The 19056-nt window shown below is 36.3% G+C and overlaps 2 protein-coding genes across 3 annotated transcripts; one reads left to right on the plus strand and one right to left on the minus strand.

Moving 5' to 3' along the window:
• Positions 1-270: 270 nt before the first annotated feature.
• On the plus strand, positions 271-4923 carry LOC135587135 (sm-like protein LSM2). The gene is made up of 3 exons (XM_065078170.1): positions 271-428; positions 526-684; positions 4541-4923. Exons 1-3 carry the CDS (start codon positions 426-428, stop codon positions 4658-4660), a joined length of 282 nt encoding a protein of 93 aa, XP_064934242.1. The 5' UTR covers positions 271-425; the 3' UTR covers positions 4661-4923.
• A 1524-nt stretch (positions 4924-6447) lies between these two features.
• On the minus strand, positions 6448-12533 carry LOC103993722 (uncharacterized). 2 transcript variants are annotated; one of them, XM_009413892.3, is made up of 9 exons: positions 12347-12533; positions 12146-12216; positions 11675-11837; positions 10533-11437; positions 9749-9922; positions 9552-9668; positions 7591-7770; positions 7460-7506; positions 6448-7099 (listed from the first exon to the last, which is right to left on the minus strand). In XM_009413892.3, the coding sequence occupies exons 2-9, from the start codon at positions 12191-12193 to the stop codon at positions 6793-6795; spliced, it is 1941 nt and encodes a 646-aa protein (XP_009412167.2). In that variant the 5' UTR covers positions 12194-12216; positions 12347-12533; the 3' UTR covers positions 6448-6792. The 2 variants fall into 2 exon arrangements, with proteins under 2 accessions (XP_009412167.2, XP_009412168.2); XM_009413893.3 differs by lacking the exons at positions 12146-12216; positions 12347-12533 and having other exon boundaries at positions 11561-11761.
• Between the last annotated feature and the right edge of the window lie 6523 nt (positions 12534-19056).

A 19056-nucleotide genomic window follows, 5' to 3' on the forward strand; every position in this document is an offset into this window, starting at 1 on the left:
TCGGTTGAACTTGAATAATTAGGACTCCCATCGCATGCGGATCAGGGTTTTTTCGTTTGGTCCGATCCGATAAGGTGGTTATTAATCAACACAAATCAGATTTATTCTTATCGGATCTGAATCAGACAGAAGGTCGCCCATCTATAGTTGATGGATCACTTTTAGGCGTAAGTGATATGGGCTTAGTATCCAACATTCGATTGGAGAAATATGGATCCGAACCCGAATCTTATCCGTCAATTGTGTTGAGATGAGAGGCCATTCGATCGAGTCGGACTCGGATCGGGTAATTAGCTTAAAGTCGGTTCGCTCCAAGTTGGTCTATATGCCTTCTGCCGCCGCGACACCGTGCCCTGCGTTCTCCTCTCCCTCGCCTCCCTGCCCGCTCCGCTCTCCGTCTCCCTCTCTCCATCTACCTTGCCAAGATGGTACTGTTACTTCCCTTCGCAATTGTTCTTTGTATCTTCCGCAGTTCTCTTCTGGTTGATGTCAACTCATTTGGACTTGCTTTCGCCTTTGTTGCAGCTCTTCTTCTCCTACTTCAAGGAGTTGGTTGGGAAAGAAGTGACGGTGGAGCTGAAGAACGATCTCGCCATCAGAGGGACCCTCCACTCCGTCGATCAGTATCTCAACATCAAGCTCGAAAACATCCGGGTCGTTGACCAAGACAAGTATCCTCACATGGTACCCTCGCCCCATCTCTTTCTTCTTCTTGATTTCGTTCTTCTTCTTCCTTTTCCAGTTTTCTCTGTGGATTTTCTGTTTGATTTTTGTGTGTGCTGGCGTGGATGTATATGCATATCCGTAATCTTGACTCGTGGACTGCCTATTGGTGTCTACGCTGCTAATGTTAGGTTTAGGGTTTATGATCCTAACGTCTATTGGCGATTGGAAAATCATTCTTTTTTCGTCTGAGCAATTAAAACCAGTTTTCCTTGTCAAAAAATTATTTTATTTGTCGTGGGTGATTCTGTCACGGACATTTTGATGCAGGACTGAAATGGAGAATAATCTTAGCTTGCAATGTGTTGTTTGTCCTTTTTATTTTTCATTAAGGTGATGAATGAGATCCAGTTGACAGAAGAGTTGGTCCTTAAGTAAGTTGTATTGGTTCAATGGATTCATTTCTCGGTCTGGTGGTCTAAGCTCATTGTGGTTATGCCAAACCTCTTCTTGTTGGATTCATTAATCGAATTCACTTTTATCATCTGTGTCAAACCAATTAGATTAGAAGGTGGAAAGAGATAGGTTTGAGCAACCTGAGGGAGAGGAGAGGGTGGTCGAAGTGAGTTGAGAAAATTAAACATTACCGTAGAACACACATAAAGGCATTGAAGCAACACCTCATAATTCACAGACCTAAATTATGAAGTGTAATTAGCAAAAAAGAAAGAAAGAGAGAAGTACACTAAATATGAAGTGCAATACACAATATAGCAGTTTAGTGAAACTTGGCCAATGCCCACTTTCCAGTGTCTGTCTCCTCATAAGGATTTTCCTGGTATGAACATTCCTTTTTCTTGGCTTAAGAGCATAACCATATTGACGATCCTTTTTGTCATGTGTAGATAAAAACTTTTTATTCAAACTTCTGCATGTAAAGATCAAAACCAAGTTAGGAATGACACAAAACAAAAAAACTGTAAAGCAATGAAACATATGAAGATCTATGCAGGAGAAAAGATAAAAGAGTGCAAGATAGGTTGGCGAGATCTGCTCAACTGACAGCAGTTTTATATTGTAACCTTGTCCTAGACGACACTTATCTTTCTCCGTTAAGGATCTCTTTGGAATTGAAATTATTTTATATGCTGCTATCGAATTGATAATCACAGTAGCAAGAAGGATGAAGAAAAGAAGGATACCAGGAAGATAGAGCAAAAAAATAAAAGAAAAGAGAGCAAAGTTCCCATAGTGAAATGGAATCTTGATTTTGCTTCAACCAGTCACATTTCCTGCTTCGAATGTATACAGTATCTGCAATAATCTCTATTGACGTACATTGGTGCATTGAACTGTCCATAATTTCAACTATTTGGAGTGGGCTTAATTACCAGTACAGAAACTAATTTCCAAATTATGGACTTAAATATTAGGACAATAAGCGCCAAATATGATCTTCAACTATATTAGGCCAAGATACCAACTCTAGTCATCAGTTCATAATCTGACTTTGGATAATGAATGAGTCTATTATGGGTGAAACATTATCTTCAGTATGGTAAGGTAAGGTTCCTTCTTTGCGACCTGGGAGACCAGGATTCGAGTCACGGAAACAGCCTCTTTAAATATTTAAAGATAAAGCTGCGTACATTAACTGACCCTCTCCAGACCTTGCATTGGTAGGAGCCTCTGGGTATGCCCTTTTATGGTAAGATCCAACTTGAGTGTTCTTTTCTCCCTGAAGGCTGTGATTTGGGAATAGTTGCTTCTGTTTCTTTTTCTTACCATTTGGTTTATTAAGGTATTCCAGACTCCAGAGATCGATAGCCTATTCTATCATAACAGGCTGACCAAAGCCATACTTGTAGCATTTGCAGATATTATTTATTATGGGCATGCCCAATACTCAACTTATCTGAATTTGCTTATATTTATGCTTGTTACTTTTAGAATTTAAATCACTGGCTTATTTGTTGTTTTTACTATTTTGCATCTGAAAAATATAGGCCAGCTGCGATTAGGTCTATTCAAAATCTAGTCTTACTTTGTTCGGTGGCTATATCTAGAGTTGAACCATATTAGTTTAAGTCTAAACTTTCTGATTATATGTAAACATTAAACTTTAAAGTTCTAATTTAATAAGTCTATTATCATGCATACTAGAGCACAAACAGGGATCTGATTGATGATTTAGGAATTTGGGAATCTCAAATTGGAAAGATCTATTGGGTGACTATTATCTTTTATCATCTCTATGGAGTAGACTTAACCTGTAACCATAAGATTCCCAAAAGATTTCAGTCTCTTTCTAAGGGGCACATTCTGTATCAGGGTAAAGTGGAGTTGTTAACTGCATTTAGTTTTCTTCCAACCTTAGAGAGTCCTAACAAGACCAGGAAAATGTCTGGATGCTTTTGTTAAAGTTGGGGGATTCTTGACTAGAAAGGACTTGGGATCTCAGTGTTATGTGAAGTTTAGTTGCTGCAGGCCCTTATCTGTGTTTTCTTGTTTGATAATTTAGAAGATGTGGGTTTCTTGACCGGAAAAAGTTGGATGATATGATATATTATCAATGTCTTGAAAAGTTTAGTTGCTTCAGGCCTATACCCTTGTTTTCTTGTTTGACATTTTTGAAGATGGAATTCTTGACTAGAAGAAGTTGGACGATATGATATATACTTAATGTCATGAAATGTTTAGTTGCTGCAGGCCCCTATCCTTTTTTTCTTGTTTGATCTTTTGAATACAAGGGATTCCTGACTGGAAAAAGGATGGATGATATGATATATTACCAATGTCGAGTTTCTTGTTTGATTTTTTGAAGATGGGGATTTCTTAACCAGAAAAATTTGGATGATATAGTATATTCTCATTGTTACAAAAAGTTTGGCAGTGGTAGTCCCCTATCCATTTTTCCTCTGTTCATCATTGTACCTGTTTTCATCTGAATGGGGTGCTAAGCTGATTAAGCTGTAGCCTACCAACATTGTTGTCCTAAAGTGAGGCTACATTATTTGTCCTCTCTTTAGCGGGACAATTCAGCTCAATACATCTGCTTTAATTTTTGAAATAAGTTTGCCATGTTGTCAATATTAAAGTTGCATTATAGAATGTTGAAATCATCAAATTTGTACATGCCTTTCTATAACTATCATATATAATTTGCATATGATTGATAAATTTTCACTTGAGGATATCTCCTGAATCATTTTCCTATTCGACATACTCTTTCTTTCTTGTTGTCTGGTCATGTTTGTTATTGAAATACTGTAGGCTTTTTCATATCACTTTATTTCTTCTTTGCCTGCAACACGACGTGAGCTTGTGGAATACTCTTCAAAGGCCAAATTGAAGAGATTTTGCAAGGAGTTATAGGAACTCGGTGGGATAGAGTTGCGCTGGGATTTTGCTTCATGTTACTTAATGGTATATTTGAGGATCATCCTAGTGTCCTGACTGGATTTGTGAAGATTTTTACCACCTGTATCATTGCTTGTGAGCCTTTCTGGTACAAGTTAGTCACCTTGCATCATTCCTCTCGCAAATGCATCTGATTGCATCGACACACATTATTCTGATGAACAAAACATCTGATGCATTCACTGGACTTACAAACTTCAACATATGTAAGGCAACAAGAGCCTAGGAGTCTTATTTTCCATTAGTTAGATCTCTCACCAGGTTGTGACTTGATGAGAGAATAGAACTCCATTTTCAGTTCTGTCAATTGAACTGCTTAGTTGGGTAAGAGAATAGAACTTCGAGATAAAGACCATTACATTTGCACCATTTTCAGTTCTCATTTTTTAATGGCTTCATGTATTTTTAAGAAAGACGTCACTTTGCTTTGAGCTCAAACTTCTCTGGTTTATTGCAGTTGTCGGTCCGGAATTGTTTCATCAGGGGATCAGTGGTACGCTATGTCCAACTCCCTCCTGACGGGGTCGACATCGACATCCTTCACGATGCCACCAGGAGGGAAGCCAGGGGAGGTTGATCTCTGGAAGATGCACCGATAATTGTTTCTGCTGCTGCTGGCATTAACCCGTGTTGTGCTTGCCCCTTTATGTGCTGTGCTTCCATAGATGCTTACTACCCCCCGACTGTGGTTTTCCTGTGTGCTGGTATCTTTACAGTATTACTGCAAGCTTTCAAATGATGTGCTTTTTCTATAGACATCAACGAACACACCATGGTACTTTTTATTGTAGGGAGCTGCTCTAGAATTTGTCATTTTAAGCTTCCTTATGTTTGTGTTTATGTTTCTGTCTTGATGAAGCTATCAAAAGAAGATACTTTTAATTAAACACTAAAAGAGTGGGTCAATGCAATATTAATCATGACTTAATGTGAATTTATCATGATTAAAGTTATAAATATATTGAATCAATTGGCTTAAGTTTTTAGAATTTATGATTTCCTAATTCAAATCTTTATAAACGAGGCTTAAGTTTGAGTTTTAGCTCAGTGTCATAATTTCTTGATTGGTGACGAAACCATGCAAGTCAAAGAATGGTTGATTGGTGATCGAAAGAGTTCGAATAAGGATTCATCGATTTGAAAATTTTGACACTTGCAAAGAGTTTGTATGCGGATGACAGACTGTTAATGGCAGTCCCATGGAGTTCAATGGGATGCTTCTTGTACAATAGATCACATGCACATCACCAAGGAGATGCCTATGAGAAGCATGCCTACTCAACCTTGCGGCTCTCTCTTTAAAGCCAAAGGACAAGGGTAGCAAAGATGAACGCTACAAAAACTAAGTGACGTGATGGTCAATGAATTGCATTGCAAGATCAAGTGGATGAGCATCGGGCTTAACGGAGGATTGACTTGTGCAAAAGTGGACACGAGGGCTAGTCTTGGTGAAACGTGCAAGTTATATGAATCGAGTCTACTCGTAAGATAGCACATAAAGCAAAAGCATCAACCTCATGACACCTTTTTCGGATGGAGGTCAATGACATAACACTTGCAAAGATAAGAGCGATACCATGTTCCTAGTTTTCTCATCTGATAGTGTAAGACACATCTCGTGTGGCACCAGAGTCGAAGACAGCTTTAAGACGCACACACTTGATTTTGGTGATGCAATTGATGAAGATATCGAGGTGGTGACTTGACTAAATATACAGAGGTGAAGACTTAGATGGCCTTTGCATAAGGTAAAAGACTGCAATGGCTACCATTAGTGAAGAATATGCCAATGTGATGTTTGTCATTTGACCTATCACGAGAGAAACAGTGCACAAGAAAGATTGTGTTAGAGGCAGATTTCCAAGATCCAAACATCAAAAGATCAACAGACTATTAAGACACCATCGAGAGGGTGCAAGGATACGGATTAGCCTTTAGCCTTGACAACGACTTGGTTCAAAATCAAAATCAAATTGAATGATTTGACGATTATGAATCGAATGAAAACAAAGACCATATGATTCAATTCTAGTTCTTAGAAATTGGAATTAGAATTAATGATTCCAATTTGATTTCAAATCAACTAAAAACGAAAAAAGATTAGAATAAATGTGTTTCATGGTGTAATAGTTATTCTTATAATTCTTATAATTCATGGTGTAATGGTTCGAATCTTGGTAGAGTAAGGTTTATTATTATTATTATTATTATTATTATTATTATTATTATTATTATTATCATCATCATCATCATCAATCAAAACTGAAATCGAGGGTTCCAAAATGTCTGGAACTGATCTAATTTCAAATTTGACAAAACTGAAACCATCGATTATAGAACTATGGTCAGGGTTTCGTGGAACAGTTAAAGCCAAAGATGGACACACCAAGTTCTTGAGGGCAATAAGAATGATCATGGATTTAACGAGCAAGTGGTCATGGTACCACAGATACATGTCTTGAGCAAAACAAAGTCCGTAACACCATGATGACATTTTCGCATCTCATCCAAAAAAATAAAAAGAAAGAAAGAAACCAAAAATTGCAACAATAGCTGCATGTGCTTCACAAACTTCAGCTGGGGCGTGCAAGAGAGTAACCACATGAATCTCATCATGTTTGCAGCTAAGTAGTAGTAGTAGTAATCAGCAATATGATTTTAACTACCAAAATTAGGAAGAAAACAAATTGTAACTCCATTCGTCTAGCTTCACAATACTCCACCTTTTAAAAGCTCCCAGCCATCATCTGGTTGTGCTACGTGAATGCCGCCGCTGAGGTTGCTTTTATCATTCTGTTGAATCTTATGTTGTTCTTGCTCAGTGATTGCAGACTTCTCCGGAAGATCATCGTGCTCAAGAACCCCATCTGATGAACGTTTGCTCCTATAGGATGATGAGCTTGATGAAGCCAACAAGCTCAAAGCTGTCGAACGAAGAGATCCATTCAATGGCACACGGCCATCGACTATTTCTTTTAGCAACATGACATCCTCACAGATAATATTAATTTCACCTCTGAAACAAAAATACATAGTTTAAAGTTAAGCGCACCTGTCATTTAACCAAGAAAGAAATAAAGAATGAATGCAAATACCAAAAAGAAAGAGATCAGATTTTAACTACCAAAATTTCATAAACTTCTTTTGTTTGATGTAAAGCTTATTGGTGTAAATGAACCCTTGTTAAAATATAGTGAGACATACTTTGAGAATAATATTCAAATTATTCCAGGGTAGAAGGTCGAAGAAATTAAAAAAAAAATTCATATTGTAGTCTACATTCAGGATCATAAATAATCAATTTGAGGTTGGAACATTTCAATGTTTAAGGTAAGCACATCAGAAACTGAAAAGAAATGGCAACATCAAAACTTACTGGAGTGCATCAACTACACGGCCACGATCCATCAAGAACTCCCTCATCTGCAAAGTAGAGACATTGGCGTGCTCAGCTGATTCATTTTGTAAGTAATACGATGTTTAAAAATATTGACCAATTTACAATACCTTGGAGTTAGCTTCTGCTTCTTGTTGTAACTTTTTTGACTCTTCCATTGCTGCAGCCATAACAGCTTCCTGTTTGCTAAGAGCCTTGAGAGCTAGTTCTTCCTTCTCAAGCTTTTCTTGTTCAGCTGCTGCAATTTCCTCCTCCATTGCAACTATGCTTGCTTCAACAGTTTGGCGAATCTGGATAAAGTTCACAAGTACGTATGACATTTCAAGTTCATTTTTACTCCAAAAGGCTTAGATAACATAAGATATGCATAATCAAGTTCTTGATGTTCAAATATTAATAGAACTATAGAAGGTTATGCAAATAAATTGTGAAGAGATAATGAAACAATAGACAAATATTAAGAACTTTCTTATTTCTATGGTCTTTTAATGTGATATCATATCTAATCATAGGGATATGTATCCTACGGAATGACAACATTATAAATTCTCAAATAGGGCGAATGCAGCGTAGAGGCTCCCGCCGATACAATGTCTAGGAAGGCTCAATTCATGAAGCTTTATCCATATCAGTACAATTGTTTCCACCACACAAACTCAAATCATACACATTGCACAGGAATAACCATGTCATTGTACCCAGACTCACCCAATATTAATTCTCAAAGAACACAAATGTTTTCAGAATAATGAATATCCATATAAACAAAATAAATAAAATTTTGATAAATATTTGATCAGAACACAATCATGACCTGCAAACTGATACTGCAGAATTGAAATTTTATAAAAAGAAAAAAATACCAAAAAAGGAAGACATTATGTGCATAATCCATATAGTAGAAATTCACATAGGATAGAGTAATACATCTGAAAGTAAATGGCAGAGATAATAATGTCATCCTGGTAGGAGACAACAATAGTAGGACTATTGTATTGTTTAAAATTTGAGAGTCGTCACAATAAAAAGAAAATACAACTAAGTTTAAAAGGAAAACCAGAGAGGATGTGTAAGAATATATTGGTTAAAATACAATATGTAAAGCGATCATACTATGAGTTCTATTTGTAAAGATAAGCAACTCAAAGTACATAATCTGGAATGCACTCTTAAATTAGATGCAAAATGGCTATATTGCAATTAAGATGAAAGTTGGACTACAAGAAGCATGAGAAACCAAAACCTGAAATTAAGTGAGAATGTAGGTTACTGCTACATCAGACCACTGTTGCAACTTGAATCATGGGACAAAAGGATATCATCAAAAAATATGATGAGAAATGAGGACCCAATGCATGAGGCTCCCAAGAATGCAAGGTCTGGTAAAAGTCAACATATGCAGTCTTAATTTTGCATGTAAAGAAGTTCTCTGACTTGAACTCATGGTAACCCAAATCACAAAAGGAGCACCATGACTCCAAGGCTTACTATCATCACTAAGGATTTGGCGGAAAGTAATAATATTACTGTTATTAATGTTATTAAATTTATCATATGAGTAATGAACAGGCACATATAGTGAAGAAAAAGTACATTCTTTTGTTTGAAAATTACTGGTCATATTTTTCCATCTTTAAATCTTTGCATGCATCCATTGAAGCAACCTACATAGTGATATAGGGCAAGTAATTCAGCTAGTATTAAACAAGAAACAATATACTATGTGAAATGAGAAAAAAACCATGTAAAGTTAAACGGTTTCAGACGTTTTCGAAACAGACCCATGAATATAATGATGAGGTGAAACAATCTAAAATAGAGATGGAAGACAGTAAGCACATACAAGAATTCAGTTAAAATGGTAAAGGGATTATACTTTGCTAAATTACATCTCAATGATGGGAAAGCATCCGTTTAGCCACCAAGACAGTTGAGCAATGTCTTGTTTTTGATAATTTATGCTTATCAGATTTAGGAAAAAACCAATATACTGTGTGATAAACATGCACATAGAAAACTGGAGTAAGCATGTGCTTGTATGTATATTCACAAACAAAGTGTCAGTCCACACCTCCTCAATCATTGAAAGAGATTTATTCTTTTCATCTGACAAACTGAGGAGTCTGAACTGAAGCTCTCGAGCTTCAGTCGCCAATATAGCTTTCTCACCATAAACCTCGCCAGCATGCTGCAAATATTAGGAAAATTTTTTAGCATCTTCCTCTAGCAATAAAAAAAGAAACAAGCATATAAGAAAAGTACAAACACCATGTCATTTGCTTCCTTTGCATGTCTTGATATGTCCTTAAGTTCCTCCATCTTGGCAAGAATATCTTGACCAGCAATGGTAGCAGCCTCTTTAGCCTGCTTGCGCCTTTCTTCCAAAAGCTTCACCTCTCTCATCATATTAGTTGTCAATTCCATTGCAGACAACAAATTTGTCTGCATCAACTTTCAGGAATTAAGTAAAAGCAAACCAGAAAATGAACCGCATAAGCCAGAAATATTTATGTGAACCTAGAAACATTAGATAGCAAAAGAAGATTTTACTGGAAAAGACAGCTACATAAATGTAGACAATGCAGTAACAGAGAATGAAAGCAGATATCGACAAAACTTTACACTCAAGTCAAAGGGAAAAGTGAATTATGGAAGCTAGGAAACATGTAGATGAGGAATTGAAAAGACACATCAACACAAAGCCCTACTTGCCAAACAAAGATATCAAAGCCTTCAAGCCATCAACAGGTACACTTAACCAACAAAAGAAGAAGGAAAACAGGATACGGCCCGTACGATGTTAAACTTTTCCTTTGTGAGAAGTTAAAGATATCAAGTAAACAATTTGTCTTCAAGACCTACATGCTGAACATTGCCCAAGAAGAGTGTAGAAACACCGCATATCAATGATTTTGTACTCCAAATTCCAAAAATTGATTAGAATAAGCTATCTAAGAATCTATTATGACTCACCACTGGGTTTTACACACAATGTGTTGTTCAAAGTCGCAGAGATAGTGAATGAACGAACGGCACACAACAGAAGATTTACCTTATTGCTTTTGGCATTAGAAAGAAGATCTTCAAGATATCCAGTGTTAACAAAATGGCCTGATCGGTTATTTAGATTTGCAGGTAGATCATTGTCATCTGCCAACTCAGAGTGCAGTTCTTCATATTCAGTAGTACTGGTGGTAACCTCATTTACAAGACAACCCCCACAAACTTTAAAATCTTCAGCTGCCATAGTAGCAGCTGAAACAGAATCATTAACTTCCAAGTCATTAAGATACTGAACGCTGGCAGGCTCAACCGAACATCTTGACTGTTCCACAGAACCATTTACAGAGAAGGTCCCATCATTCATTAATTTCCGGTTCTCTGTAGCATTAGAATTCCTTTCAAATGGTTCCAATGCAGCATTCTGAACATCCCCATTAACAAGCAAAGCAGTTAATGATGAATCTATTTGGGCACTACCATGAATAACATTAACAATAGTTTCCGACTTTCCAGTAGATGATTGCATCATGATTTGCTCCAAAGAATGCTCATCATGTGCAGAGCCAGGACTTATTTGGGGAACATTAACTTGAACACTCAAGTTAAAAAGAGCAACATCCACAAACTTTTCATGAACATGTGAATTGGGATGAAGAGAGGTTTGATCAATTCCCTTCTCCATAAAGTTTGGTTCTGAGTCTGCAACTGTGTTCAGCTCCTCAAAAGCATTATGGCATGATGTTGGGCACTCCAGTTCCTTCATATAATCTGTAATGCCAACCTGTAAACCTCTCGGATCTGCTTCCCCAATGCATGGTGACATCACACTTGCAGAACTTGTAAAACCATCAGAAACTGCAATTTCACATGATACTGGCTCTTGTCCTGAAAGATGACTTGTGGTCTCTTCCTCTTCTCGATTTCCAGACAGAATAGGCCGTTTGCCCTTCCCGACTGGTAAATTCAAATGTAATGCAATTTCAAGCAAACAGCAAATCAGTTCAAATTGGCCCAACAATTTGCTTGGTATCAACATGAATATATATGCATTCAAGTAGCAAATGGGACAAAACATACCAGCAACTAATACACAGCAAAAGATCACTGGTTTTAGGTGCTTGACTAGTACAGCATAAAAAACCATAATCTCCAGAGTTGAAATACTCAATCACAGGCCAAAAACAATCTTACCGACCACCATCGAATGTTCTGTTTCATCTATATCTTGCAATGTGCATGATGCTTCACAGGATCCAACAATAGATGGTAGAACATCTAAGAGAATAAATTCAGCTGCAGAATCAACATCATTAGCATGCTCAATGGCAGCAGCCTTCAGTATGCGAAGATCAACCTGTAAGGGCAAGAACAGAGATCATCATCTCACGAATACTTTTCCAACAGAAGGAAAGTTAACAGCCACCACCGATACTTTCCCTGTAGGACTATGAACAAAGATGTAGAGAAAAATGCAGGTCCTCAGAAATCAGTAATTTATTCTTATTCAACTACATGATGGATTGCTTGTCAATCTGTCTCGGTTAGCAAACAAATGTCTTAGTTTCTTTATATCAAAAAACATATAAATTTTAGGGCAAATGAACACGTAAAATAATTATGTAAGAGGGCATAGAAATCTATCGAGGACATATTATGTAATACCTGCGGGAATAACTTTTTCAGAGAAGTAAAGACTTCCTTGGAACTCATGCTTCACTCAATTGTAAATAGCCCTGCCAAAAGCAAAACCATCATGACGAAGATCTCAATCTTGATTACCGCAAACAAAGAGAGATCAAGAAGAGAAAAAAAAGATGGTCCCGGAGTGATGATCAACTGATGGACGCCGATTAGGAGAACTACCCTAAAAGGGGAGCGAAGGCGAGAGCAAGGAGGAACCGACGCGGAGCGGGTAGAGCAGCAATCGATCGGCCTCGTGGATTCGATGGAAACACCCTAGGAAAGGGAAGGGGAAAGATCGTCGGAGACCGTAGACGCACGGGGGTGTGCAGCCGCGATCTCCGGACGAGAGAGAGAGACAGAAAGACAAAAGAAAAAGCAAATATATATATGACGTAATTATGCGGTTTATTGAGCCCGAACGAGGGCGGCAGGACGCGCTCGGCTACTCGGAAAACTACCTGCCTCGTAAATGGACGAGTGTTGTGCAAAAAGCGGGTCCCACTTTTTTACTTCGGATAGAGTTTATGTATATATGACGTAATTATGCGGATTATTGACCCGGAAGCGAGGTGGTTAGCCTACCCGCAAAGACTACCAGCCTTGTGAACGGAGGCGTCTGCCCCCAAAAACAAGTGGGTCCCATTTGTTTTGACGTCGCATGTAATTGTAGGGTGCAATTACTGGGACGCGAATTTGGGCTCGATTAACAGAATGGCGTAGTTGTTGTTTCCAGGTGAACGCATAGGGATTCATGTGAGAGAGATAGGCCTGCCGTAGGATCTTAGAAGTATGGAGACGTGTGCTGCGGTAGGGGGACCGCGTAGAAGTTTCAAGTGACGGGCGTTTTGGAGATGCGAGATCAACGTTTTTTAAGGTTTCAATGCTGAGAGAACGGAGATGCTTCCTTTTAACTGTTCCTGCGTGTAAGCCGGCCGTCAACATTTATCACAATCGTATTCAATAACCACATGAGATTTCTTTCGACCTAATTATATGTTTATCCAACAGTTAAGTTGAGATTAGATAGTAATGAGGTGATCGTCGTCCATCAAATGTAGATGAGTGAAGTCGATTTAACTTGTTTTTATATGAAATAAATACATCATCGGGTTCATAAAAATTGAGAAGAATTTTGGGCGTAGAACAAAAAATAAAACCTTATTTTTTTTTATATTTTGAAAAATATCTCACTTTTTATATACCTAGAAAATTGTCACCTACTTATTTTTGTCCTTATTTTTCTTTGTTTTTCTTTTTTTTCTTATTTTAAAACTATATAATAATATTAATATTTAGATAAATATGTTTAGAATAGAGGAACTATTATTTTATAAGCATCACACTCTATAAGCCGAGTAAAATCATAAGAGCTCATCCAAAATAAATAATTTTTCATAAATCCTTATAAAAAGGAACAAAAGATATTGTTAGATAATTCTAAAAATAAAGATAGTTGACACTGTTAGGATCAACAACAGCACCACTAAGAGGAGGGTGAATTAGCGCAATGGATAAAAACGATAAATTTTAATAATTTTGAAAAACTTCATTCGACGAAATTCTTAGTTCGATGAAAACCATTAGTTAGATTCGAATAAGTTTGCAAGTAAGTAGAGAAGAGGGAATTGAATAGTTTGTAATGAAGTAAAGTAAAGTACACTAAAAAGAACAAGTAGTAAGAAAAGAACACATCAGAATTTATAATGGTTTGGTTATTGTGACATACATCCACTTCTGATTCCTTCTTTTTTGAGATCACCGGTATCCACTTATGGTCTTCCTTCAATAGGCAAAAATCAATTACCTCTTTACAGTGCTTTCTCATTTTCACAGGTTTAGGAGATAACCCTTACGAGCCTCACACCTCTTCTTATATGATTACAAATCTAAAGAGAAAGAGGAGGAGGACTCTTGCACTTTTACGACACTTTTTATACCCAAACACTTCAAAGATTTTTTCACACTTATGTATCACTTTGTTATTTTTTAATACAAAAAAGGGTGGGATATTTATAGGCTCAAATGACTTCAAAATTGGAGCCAAAAAGTGTATCATCCCGGGTTTCCAAGGTATTAGGCGGTACCACCGCCTGATAGAGTCTCAGATACTGAGCTATGGTGATACCACTGCTCAATTTGGGCAGTACCACTGCCCAGACCACATGGGAGACCGTTTCCTAAGCGGTTCCACCGCCACAGTCTGTTAGTGCCATCGCCAAACAGGGTCCAGCAATCTGGTTGGGCCTTAAATCCAGCCCAAACCAATCTAATTACGGGCCTAGTTGGCCCTTAAGAGGAACTTATCACATACTAAAAGTCCATAAAAATTCTTCTTTCATGAGAAGAGTAAGGAAGAATTCATGGGAAACAAGCATCAAATGAATGATAAAAAATCCATAAATAAAATCCACGAGAGATGTATTTGTTAATGAAATCCATGAGTGAAGGGACTAGGTGTATCAAAAATCATTAAGTGATAGAGTAAGGGTATAGAATAAATTTGATACCAAGTAAATTGATATTCCAGATTTCATAAAAGCTTTATTAAAAAAATAAAAAAAGTCCAAAAAATATATACAACAAACTCATGCATTTGGACAATTTAACATCCCTAACTTTACAAATAATAATCACATGAGAAATAAGACCAAAAGTCGAATATTTTCTTTTGTAAATATCACGAGAAAGAAAAACGTTCTCGATTTAAAAAGAAAACCAAAAAAATTGAACAATATATCAAGGAATTTATGCATTCAAAAGATTTATCATGCCTAATTCTTAGAGTGTTTCAAGCATTAAACCATCATCAACAAGCGCATCATAATATTGAAAAGCATACGACGTGAAAGGGTACGTCATGGAATGTAAAAAGTATTAAAGAGTACAACTCATCATGGTGCTTTTTAGTTCCCTACTTACTTTTATAAGAAAATACATAACATATTTAGGTGGTGGTAAATCAAAATGTCTAAACAAAGTATTCAAATATTGACGAATTTGTTGCATCTCAATTAAGCTAATCATACTCATTGTCCACTTCCGATGTGGGACTAATGGGACGTTACATATAGCAAGCAAGTACTCTTGCCTCCTTTTCATTTGAGACAAGCAATATCATAGTCATAGTGTGGTGCAAACGTTTATTTGCATAAACATCATATCAACTTATTTCCAAGTTTTGACTTTCACAAGAATACTTACAGAAACTATTAGTTCAAATATACTAATTATCTATGAATCAGAACTTTTGTTTTGTAAATTGCAAAGAGAAGGAATAAAAGTAAACAATCTTATAAAAGAAGATTCAATTTTCAAAGGTCAAGAAATCTGGAAAATATAAAAGAGGAACTTATGCATAAGAATTTTCAAGTTTCAAATATCAAAAAATCAAGATCAAATGTTTATAACATAAGATTTTAAATAATCATTACATCATTAAGTCATCATGATTGAATATAAAGCATCTTCAATCATTTTGCAACTAATAGTTCTACTCTAATGATCTTTCCTTTATTGTTTTGACTAGAGAGCTTTATGGGGTATTTTGGAACTCCGATGTACATCCATTATCAATGTATTAGTTTTGCTCTAGCTTATGATGGTAAACATTTATACAAAGAATGGTGATTTTTATGTAACCATTTAACCTTAGGTACCTTAAAAATCGATCTAATCAACTTATCATTTTATATGGAGTTCTTTATGATTCCTTTAGGAACCCAAATCAATTTGTGTAGACTATATCTCTTAAATGAACATTTATAAGCAACATGTCCGAGTTTACAATAAAAAATATATTTGGTGGGGGGTGATACATGAAAGGTAGGACATTTAATAAAGGTGGTTAAATTTTGGTGAGTGCTACTCACAAATCTGATTTCGTCTTTTCTATGAATGTGACCCTTATTGGCGAGGATCATGTTCAAGTACTTGCTATAAACCTTAAACTTTTTTAGAGTTTCTTTGAGTAGCAAGTTTTCCTTCTTAAGTGTCTCTAAGTATTCACACTTAGTGCATGGAGGCAATGAAGGATTATCATGTTTAAGTTTTTCAAATTCAGTATTTAAAAGGGCATGCTTCTTTTTCAAACAGTTAAACTTTTTGCTCATTATTCTACATTCATCGAACAGATCATGAAAATTACTTAAAAGCTTATTGAAAGATAAATTTGCATCTAATGAACTACTTACCTCATCTCTGATACCTATTAGTGCGTAGTTGATGATTTCTTTATTGTTTTGTTCTTCATCTTTGGAATCGCTCAAGTCATCGCATGTTGCTTTGAGCACATTCTTTTCTTTGGTTGTTTTTTCTTCACTTGGGGGCATTCGCTTTTAAAATGTCCCGGCTTTTTACATTCGTAACATATAACTTATTCTTTTTTAGGTTCAATTTTATTTTTTATGTCATTTTTAGATTTATTTCTTTTTATGAATTTTTGAACTTTCTTGTCAAGAGTGTTAAGTCATCATCATAGTCTTTATCACTTAAATTTTCTTTCAAGTGGTCTTCTAAGTTCTTAGTGCAATATCCTTCGTATTCTTTGGAAGGTTGTTCTCAAACTCTTCATGAGCATTGCAAGTCATTTCGTAGGTCATTAAAGAACCAATAAATTTTTCGAGCGAAAAGTTATTTAAGTCCTTGGCTTCTTGAATTGTCGTTACTTTAGGATCCTAACTCTTTGGGAGGGATCTTAATATTTTGTTAACAAGTTCGAAATTAGAAAAACTTTTACCAAGTTCATTTAGACCATTGACGACATTCGTAAACTGGGTATACATGTCTCCAATGGTCTCACTTGGTTTCATCCGAAATAATTCATAAGTATAAACTAAGAGATTAATATTGGACTCCTTTATACTAAGGAGGGGGGGGGGGCATTTCAATTAGTGCAGCGGATAAAAATGATAAATTTCAATGATTTTAGAAAACTTCATTCGATGAAATTCTAAGTTCGACGAAAACGATTAGTTTGCAAGTGAGTAGAGAAGAGGGGATTGAATAGTTTGCAATGAAGTAAAGTGCTATAAGAGAACAAGCAGTAAGGAAAGAACACAACAGAATTTATAGTGGTTCGATCATTGTGACCTACATCCACTTCTGATTCCTCCTTCGTCGAGGTTATCAGCATCCACTAATGGTCCTCCTTCAATAGGCGAAGACCAACCACCTCTTTATAGCGCTTTATCCTTTTCATGAGTTTAGGAGATAACTCTTATAAGCATTACATAATTACAAAGCTAAAGACAAAGAGGAGGAGGACTCTTGCACTTTTACAACACTTTTTACATCTCAATACTTAAAAATTTTGCTATCCTTTCATGCAGAAAAGGGTGAGATATTTATAGGTCTCAATGACTTTAAAATTAGAGCCAAAAAGTGTCTCATCCCGGATATCCTGGGTACTAGGCGATACCACCGCTAGTACTAGGCGGTTCCACTGCCTAACACTCTGATATTGGGTGGTACTATCGCCTGACACTCTAACACTGGATGATACCATCACTTGACAGAGTCTCGGATACTGAGCTTTGACGGCACCATCGCTTAACAAGGCAGTACCACTGCCCATACCACCTGGGAGACCGTTCCCTGGGCAGTTCCATCGCCCTAGTCTAGTGGTGCCACCGCCAGACAAGGTCCAACAACTTGGTTGGGCCTTGAATCCAGCCTAAACTAGTCCAAGTACAGGCCGAGTTGTCCCTTAATAAGATTATCTCCCAAACCTAATCCTAATTATATGCTAACTATGATTTTTAAGGCATACACTAAGCAAAATAAGCCCGGTAAGTTTAGGTTTCTTCCGGCGAGTGTCCGATGGACTTCCGACGATCTCTCGACAATCTTCCAGTGGACTTCTGATAATCTCCTAGATTTCACGATGATCTTCTTAGCGAGTTCCGACAAGTTTCTTCTCGATCAATTCGGGCAACATTTTCGACGAACCTCCGGACTTCCGATGAACTCTCGAACTCTCAATGAAATCTCGATCATGACTCCGACACTTCGTTTTGCTTTATGCCTTGATCGTTATCGTAGTTAATCATGTATACTTTTCTCAACATATAGATTTGATCAAATAATTTACTAATTGATTTCATCATCAAAATCCAAGATTCAACATACAAACAAAACACAAAAAAAAATATTTTTTGAAAAATATTTTTTTAAAATTCATCTAATATTTTTAATTAACTTAGATCTTATCATTTCCTAATACAATTATTTTATAGTCTCAAGGAGATAAAAAAATATTTTAATTTTTTTTTAATTCAGCTAAAAAAAATTATTAACTTATTCACGATCTTATCATGCCATAACGTACATTTTACTGTTCATGAAGATCAAATAATTTATATATTCCATATGAAGATTCCGTGAGTAAAGTTTTCTTATGTCTCCATCTTGTGATTCATATTATAAACTAGCTTCATAAATACGATAAGATTTCAAAAACGGAATAAATTGGATCAATTCTATCACATTGGTTCGAAGATCACGTTTGAAATGGTAAAAATTATATATAGAATACCATCATCCGCATGCACATGCCGTTGCTATCCCACATTATCCACGCTGAGATTATTCAATCCAATGGGTGTATTTTTCTGAATCGAAGTCCCCTTTCCAGCCACAACAACATCATGTCACATCTACGATTTGCTCGACATGATTGACATAGCCAATTCAACTAGTTTATGTCTTCAAGAAAAATATTAATGTCAATGGAAGACCACACACGACAAGCAATCATGATATAAGAATGACATGCTATTTCTTTTTAGAGTTGTTTAGCCTTAAGTTCTTGAATAGCTAATCAGTCATTTGAAAATAAATAAATCTATTTGTATCATTAAATTTGTTCGAAAAATTTCACCAATCTTTTCTTA

Source organism: Musa acuminata, chromosome BXJ1-8, assembly GCF_036884655.1.
Source record: "Musa acuminata AAA Group cultivar baxijiao chromosome BXJ1-8, Cavendish_Baxijiao_AAA, whole genome shotgun sequence".
Taxonomy (NCBI): domain Eukaryota; kingdom Viridiplantae; phylum Streptophyta; class Magnoliopsida; order Zingiberales; family Musaceae; genus Musa; species Musa acuminata.